This window comes from Blennius ocellaris (genome assembly GCF_963422515.1).
Source record: "Blennius ocellaris genome assembly, chromosome: 19".
NCBI classification, from domain to species: domain Eukaryota; kingdom Metazoa; phylum Chordata; class Actinopteri; order Blenniiformes; family Blenniidae; genus Blennius; species Blennius ocellaris.
In genome coordinates, this window is record NC_137668.1 from 21468414 (window position 1) to 21476250 (window position 7837).

At 40.6% G+C, this 7837-nt stretch overlaps 1 protein-coding gene across 1 annotated transcript; it reads right to left on the minus strand.

The window, feature by feature from the left end:
* LOC308144005 (leukocyte elastase inhibitor-like) lies at positions 1-5941 on the minus strand. The gene is made up of 10 exons (XM_080514989.1): positions 5851-5941; positions 5446-5627; positions 4495-4590; positions 3763-3891; positions 2959-3076; positions 1854-1996; positions 1160-1237; positions 886-975; positions 634-814; positions 1-497 (listed from the first exon to the last, which is right to left on the minus strand). The coding sequence occupies exons 2-10, from the start codon at positions 5620-5622 to the stop codon at positions 271-273; spliced, it is 1239 nt and encodes a 412-aa protein (XP_080371115.1). The 5' UTR covers positions 5623-5627; positions 5851-5941; the 3' UTR covers positions 1-270.
* Between the last annotated feature and the right edge of the window lie 1896 nt (positions 5942-7837).

Here is a 7837-nt window from a genome sequence, read left to right on the forward strand (position 1 = left end):
GTTGACACAGAAATAACATTTATTCATTAACTGATATAATCTTTAATAATTGATATTGTGATTACATGCATGCACAAACAAGACAAAGGCAAGTTTTGGACTTGGATTTTTCCAAAGTTTTGTTCGGTTACTGTTATTATTTGTTTTACCAGACAAGATATGCCATACCATGGCATTGGAAGCAAAGAATATTGACCTATACAGATGCAGTATTTATGCACAGGCCCGCCAACTCGAAGTGTGTCCAATGTGTACGTTTCACTGTCGTGATCACTCAGGGGAGGAGCATCTTCCAGCGAAGAGGATGGACTTAGTGGGTTTATATTGGATGAAAAAGAGGAAAGGGTGGTCTGCGAAGAATCTGATAGGAATTATCTCACGAGGATAACTGTTGACACCTCCAGTAACATCAGCAGCCACAGGTCCCTCCTCATTTACGTCCACAAACGACTTGTGGACCATTTTGGACAGCACCAGGTCCTTGGCTGAAGACATTCCTGTCAGATTGAAGGAAACGCGACCAGAATTCATTTGCAATGTCTACAGACAATGTGGTTTCTTTATATATACGTTTTTCAGTTACAGCACTTTGCTTCAAGACTTAACAGTTTGTGCATTTATTTCACATCTCACCAGAAAAGTCGCTCCATGAGACATCGAAAGCATCCGTCATGCCCATGCTCTTCAGGACGTCGTTCAAGTCATACTTCTCCTCCATCTTGAAGCGAGGGAGACTCACCTCAACGAGATTTTTCCCCATCTTATCCACATCTGTCCACTCCACAAACTTCTTTAAGGTCAGCTCCTTTTCCACCTGCGTGTGGACGCTGATCAGTCCATCTGTTTCAAGTGCTTCGCCTGGTGAACTGCGCATGAATGTCTTACCTTCTCCAGGCCGGTGGTTCCGTCCTCGATGCCATTAGGCAGGATGATAAACATGCTCAGGTCCTCTCCTATGTAGGGCAACTCCAGGATCTGTTTGTAAAGATTTCAGTTTTTTTCATATTATTATTTTGATTTTCATATGAAGAATGAAGCTCATCTCTCATATGAAGATGAGCTCTACTCATCTCATTTTACTGAAATCTGTTCAAAAACAATAAAATGCAACATGGATGGACAAAAACACACTATACAAGTGGAGAACACAGGACATTACCTGGGAATTGACCTCTGGAATGGTGTTTATGCAGAGTTTTGTTATCTGCCGCATCATTTTCACTCGTTTGGTCTCAGTCTGAAGATGGAAAAAGGGAAAGATTACAAGCTGATGCATCAAAACTTCACAAAACGTTGATTCTCTTAATAACTGTAATTCAAGTTTGTTTGTTCACTTTATTGTTGTGTACAGCAGTTTGATACTATCATCTGACATAGTTTTAATTTGCAAAATCTGGTTGCATTTGACGATGCTATTAAATAATTGTCAGGCTTCTTCAGAAATGTATTTTTTGGATGAAAAATGGGAATGATTATGAAAGAAGGAATTCATCCTGGGCCAGAAGCTGGTACTGTACTTTCGCCTCATAGCAAGATATTTGTGGATGGAGATTACCTGTTATATTTTTGTGCATTGTGGTTTACCCCCCACAGTCCAAAACCGCGACTGGCCTTGAATGTCCAACCCTGCACAATGCTGTTTGATGCTCAGTGAATTTAAGGAACTTCATAATATCATTCTCATCTCTCTTTAGCGGAAGAGAGAACCAAACAGTTTCCTTAGTTAATAATTAATTTGTTGCATAGATAGCAAAATCAAAGCCAATGTGGCTACAGGTGGTGTGGTGGCAGACCTCAGATCATCTGTGTTATATTAAGTATAATTTCTTCAACGCTGTTCTGTGTGCAGTCACCTTGTTTATTCTGAAATAGTCATCAACCGTGTCTTCCTCCTTGAACTGCTTGGCCCATTTGCCTTTGAAGTAGATGGCGTTAACCAGCACCAGGCGGGTCATGTTGTCCACCACACCCTGCAGCAGAAGGTTCTCCACCTTACCTGGTGAGCGACACGGAGCAAAAGTATCACCATCATCATCATCATCGATTACTTTTCATGCGCTAAAAAAAATCTACGTTACAATATAACGACTCTCAGAAATTGAAAAATGCACGTTATTTCCTCTAAGTCAGGATAATTTTTGACAAAATCCAACAAATGTTCTGGAAAATATTATCAACATTTTACACTTGAGGTAAAATCTGGTTCAAAGCTAACCGGGATAAATTCCATACAACACAATGACAATGTACTTAGCTGAACTATGAGGGATTGGTGTGAGACACACTCAAACGAGGTGTGGAAACTTGAAAAACCAGAAACACGAAGCATTGCTCAAAACACAGGCAGTGCATTGAAACAAAATGACAAAGCAGTAGGGAGTTTCTGACAGGGAGTTGCTGACAGTGCAAAGGGTCAGAAAGCATTTCACTACAGTGATTTACACACTGTGGTAACTAATGGCGGCCACACAGTTGTAGCCTGGGAATGAATGCCTTCCTTTGTGGAGTTTGTATGTCCTTCCTGCACATTTGTAGGAACTACATTTGAGGTTCACCCGTCATGCGGCAAGTAACCATATTTGATCACTTGTAGCTTTTTCTTATTCCTTTTCAAATCAATTATACAGTTATTAACCGATAATGAGCACATCGCATTTTTTTAAATGACAATTTGATGAAACGTTGAGATTTCTTTGAAGTTGTGAAATCTGTTGTCATTGCTGGTCAGTTTTAGACTTTTCAACAGATTTTGTTTGACTCTAGAAAATCCCAAACGTAATTAAAGTCCATCTTTCCATTTCCAAATATGAGTGTGTAAATCAAATGGTTTGTCTCTGTTTGTCCCGTGACATTCTTTCTTTCTTGCCTGGCTCCATTAATCCAATTATTTAAGTATGGGCTGAACGGTGCTTATTGGGATTAACACGCTGATATGATATCACTGCTTCCCAGACCCACCCTGTGTCTGCTTCTCCACCCAGCCGTTGATGTTGAGCCTGACCTCCTCTGCGCTCGATTTGAAGTCCACAGACTCAAGCTCGGCACTGTAGAACTTTTTGGTTTCTTCAAGAAATAGCTGTAGTCATAAAAAAAAAAAAAACACACCTTTGAATGACCACTTTCACTCATTCACTGCAGGACAAATGATATCGTGCATAACACCACACTCATAAAGGACTGCTACATTCAATATGGAAAAAGTAGGTTAGTGGATGTGCAGGTTGAAACGTGTCGCCATGAACAAGTACTGTCTGAGAAAAGTACCAACTGCATGATGGATATTGTAGGATACAGTGTAGAGTTATACAATGTGTGCTAAAGTGGGCTAGAGCAATTTAATTGCTCTAAATGTATTGGTGTTACAGCATTGCTTTCATCCCAATTTAGTATAACACATTTACATTTTTTAATATTTTGATTAAATAACACGCAATTCATGCCTTTCCACAAATAAATGTTGTTGGACTATTGTTGTTTATTCACGATTTACAGGTTGTGATTTATATTCTCTCCAAGCATATAATCCAACAAGCATTCACTCTATAGCTTTTTTCTTTACCATTTGAGAAATAATATGTAATTCTTTGACTTTAAAAGTTAGATAGTTCAAATCTCTCCGATTGCACAACAATAATGCAAAAAAACCTTTGTGCACACACGAGTCAACTCTTTAATTTTTGTAGTGAGCAACTGTCGCGGTATGCAGTTAGACCAATGCTCACACACAGACACACACACACCCACACACCCACACACACACACCTTGACAAACTCGTAGGACTGCTCCCCGTACAGCCTGTTGGCCAGGTTGAGGTCGTACGGAGCAGCATCTTTGTAGAAACCTCTGAGGAGTTCAGCGAATTTGGCATGGATGTCATTCTGGGCCACGTTCTGGGGGGTTTCAGGCATTGCAGTAGTTATTTGAAAACAAACAAACAAACAAGCAAAAAACAAACACTGAGCCAAACACATCAAACACAACTTTCTCTATTGTTAGTGTTGATTCTTGTCATTTCCCACCTCACCTGTTAAGTGATGAGAACAGGCTCCAAACCATGCTCCATGCTACATGTTTCCATTGTTTTGAGATGATTTGAATGTTTGCAGCTTAAACATCGATTTTGGTTCATGTAGTGATAGTATTTGATTTATATTGTTTATTGAAGTTGAATTAGCCCTTTGTTAACCTGCTAGCATCACTCACTTTGTTCCAACTGTCTGCACTTTGACCTTTGCACTGAAGCAGGTGGTAATGTTCTCATCATTTAAAGAAAAAATCATCTACACACTCCCCAAGATAAGAGAAAGTTGCTCTGTTCATGAGCCCAACCCCTGTACAAATTACAATGGGGGAAGAAAAAAAAAGTGCCCAAGTGAAACCCAATAAGGTCCAGAACTGAGATGTAAAACCACCCATGAAAGATTTAACTTAATACACTCAAACGCTCAATCACCCACCGGATTTTGTTGCTTATAGCCTGGAAAAAAACGCACCTGGGGCTCACTGGGTTGTGGGTTCGTGCTGGTGTCAGTGGCCATCGATTCTACCTTCGATGACCCTATTTCCTTTGACCTGGTGAACCCGAGCACCTGGAAGAGAAATGGAGCATTTTGTTTATTAGAATGAGTGACACTGTGAAGACAAAACAAAGTTAGGGTGCGGTTTTAATCCTAATGCGACACGACTATACAATCAAATCCTGACAGCAATCTGTGAAAGCACAAAACGAGCAATCCAATCTTAGCTTTTCTAAGTTTAAGGTGTTTAATGTGAGTTAAGAGTTAAGAGTTGAGCAAGTCTTGTTGCTGCACTACTGAATCCTTGAAAACTGATAATCCCAGGCGGTTTGCCCGCACAAGTTTTTTACCCACGACGACCAGTGCACAGTTACATCAGCAGGTAAAATTCCATCCGAAGTTCATCTTCTTTATCCTTTGTCACAAATTTAAAAAAAACAACAACACCAAATTTGAAACTATGAATCTGAGAGCTGGTTTGAATTGTCCAGTTCAGCTGCCTTCCAATACACATCAGTCTGACAGATGTTGCTGCATCAACTAGCCAGAGTAGGTGTGAAACATGTTCGCTAAATATATCAGTGCCTTTGGAGTGGATTGGAAACTTCACTCTATTGCATAAGGTACCACAGGTATACAGTTTAATGTGAATGAATACATTCATTCTGTACTGCACTGTACTGTTTAATACATAATAGACAGTGCACTCAGTGCACTACGAACATGACAGAACTTGAAACCTGAAAACCACACCCTTTTTATATTGTTGTCGAATAGAAGTGAAAAATTCCAACACTGTGACAAAACCACTGCAAAATCATTCACTGCGTATGTGAGTTCTTTCAACACTACTGGGTGTGTTAACATAATGACTGTACTATTTTGTCTTGTTATTATTTTTTTTTCTTCCCCCCCCTGTGTGTGTACCTCTGACATCTGTGCAGCTGTGTTGCCCGCGGCCCCCAGCATCACCATGGCCAGGGCTGCAGAGATGCTGAACGGGGAGAAGAAGACATTCCCGGTGCTGTCGTCCTCGCTCAGCCTCTTCAGCAGAGCCAGAGCGAAGCTGGTGTTCGCGTCGTTCACAGGGACGGACATTGCCATTGTGTCTGTTCCAGAGGGGAAACAGTTTAGCAGCAAATGAGTGACAACTTGAATTTGACGACCGATTCAAAGAGCAAGATACAATTTATCCCTCAGCACAATTTTTTATTTACGATGAACTCTGAATATAACTTGCCAGTGGGTAGCTACAACACTATTATTGACAATTTGACTCAAACAATGTTAATGTCAGCTGACAGCAATAACAAAACACATCATTTAACTCACAAACAAGCTTGCCTCTTCCAGTCAGAGAGTATTGCTGATAATTCCAGTTGAGTGAAGCTCAGCTGGAGTGATGTGTGTTATTTAACATGAGGGCACTCCCAGTGTCGACGGTTGCAGCTTGGCAGAGTCAAGAGTCAACACCCATCTATGGAAAACACACCCATTGTGTTTGGGTGCGCACGAAGTGGCAGTGGTGGGATGTGGATTCGAACTGTTTCCTCTGGACCATGACCAGAATGAAATGGAACATTTAGATCATTTAGAAACTGTAGTGGATAATTTCTGCTCCTCAGTGACGGCCGGAGGTTTGGAAAGATGAAGTGAGACACAGGGTGAGATGCTTAGAGTGGAATTTATTCAGATGTAAAGCCGGAGCGCTCCCACACCTGACAGACAAAGACACATTCCCCAAACTCTCCTCACACACACACAGGCATGCACAATCTGACCCACCCCCGACAAACTCTTCTCCGTTGTATATAAAGTCGTTTCCCTGTAATCTCATCCTTCGAGGCCAGTTGCTGGCGCCACCAGTAAAACAACGTTGATTAAGGGGCTCAAATCTAACAACAACGTAACCGGCCTGGGGTGGCAGTGACCTGGCAGATGGCATAAATATCAGTGAATACGTAGGCCCGAAATCAAACAGATCTTAGATATTCTACAACAAATCCCTCCTTTTTGATCGTGAGATCAACACTACTACCAATACACATACAAGATGGAGACTTTAGCATATAAGATGGAATAATGCATTCACATTCACACTTACAACATTCATGATGACATCACATTTTGCTCTGGCAAAACACACTCTTTGTTGCATCTCATTTTTCTTTCTTTGCTTTGAATTTAAATGGTCACACAAACTCCCCCTTGACTCGCAGCCCCTCCGAAGTACATAAACCAGCCCTTTCAACACAACTATACACATAAGAATGTGCAGATGTTTACCAAATCAGTTGGAAAGTCACAGAGAATGCACCCTAGAGACTTTGAGCCGAGGATCCAGCCCAAACCTCACCTTCCCCTTGGCCAATTCGGGAAAGGAGTAAAAGAGCTGGTCCCCTCTGCATCTATGTGTGACCCAGAGAAACGGATTACAAAGTTACAAAGTCATACAATGCAATGCATGAGTCCATTGAAATCATCAAAAAGACAATACAATTGTAACACTTACATATCACAGTGCCATCATTTGAAACATGTCAATCCGTAATCTGTACAGGAGTAATACTGATTAAGGTATCAAACATACAAAGTAATAAACTCTTTTTAACAATGCTGTAGCAGCAATGTGTTTTTCTTTTTTTTAATAAGGAAATAAAATGAATCTTGATTGAAAATCACAGCATCAAAGAAAACAGTAGATATTTAAGGCACATTCCCGTTGAGGTCCCTCCTTTTCGGTTGTATGGTGCACAGAACCCCAAAATACAGTGATATTGATTACCTGAGATCTTGAGCATGGAGTATATATTGATTAGTGTCATTGATTATCGAAACAAGGTGAGAATCATCTTTATTATTCACTCACAATCATCATTGTCTAATTAAAATGTACCTATATCTACTTGAGTATTGTATTGATTAGACCTGATTAAGACGAATTAAGAGTACCAACAGTACCTTCATCTATTCACTACTGATTAATAAACAAAACCTTCTGACTCCTTGTCGTTCGCGATCCACTTCAGCCTGTAATCTTCTTCTTTTTCAACCATAGGGGATGCCACGACCTGAACTGCCTGAAATGTGGTTTTAGTCACTCTCCTGCACATGAATCTTACAGTTGCAGCTCCGCAGATGATTATCATCGCTAAAGCAATCACACCTGTAATCACAGTTACCAGAAATCTGACCAGCCCAGTTCCCCAAGATCCAAACATGCCTCCAAAATTCCCAAAATTAAAACCATGTGAATCGTGAAGTTCCGCTATTCCATTAGCCGTATCATGAACTAAATCAATCCCCTCTCTCGTTGCAT

What these genes read in the sequence shown, in the direction of transcription:
- LOC308144005 (XM_080514989.1), bottom strand. Translation starts at nt 5,622, where the DNA reads ATGGCAATGTCCGTCCCTGTGAACGACGCGAACACCAGCTTCGCTCTG. An exon ending in CACAACCCAGTGAGCCCCAG is followed by an intron (nt 3,892 to 4,494) that starts GTGCGTTTTTTT and finishes GAAACCCCCCAG; the next exon opens with AACGTGGCCCAGAATGACAT. An exon ending in TTCCAGAGGTCAATTCCCAG is followed by an intron (nt 976 to 1,159) that starts GTAATGTCCTGT and finishes CTTTACAAACAG; the next exon opens with ATCCTGGAGTTGCCCTACAT.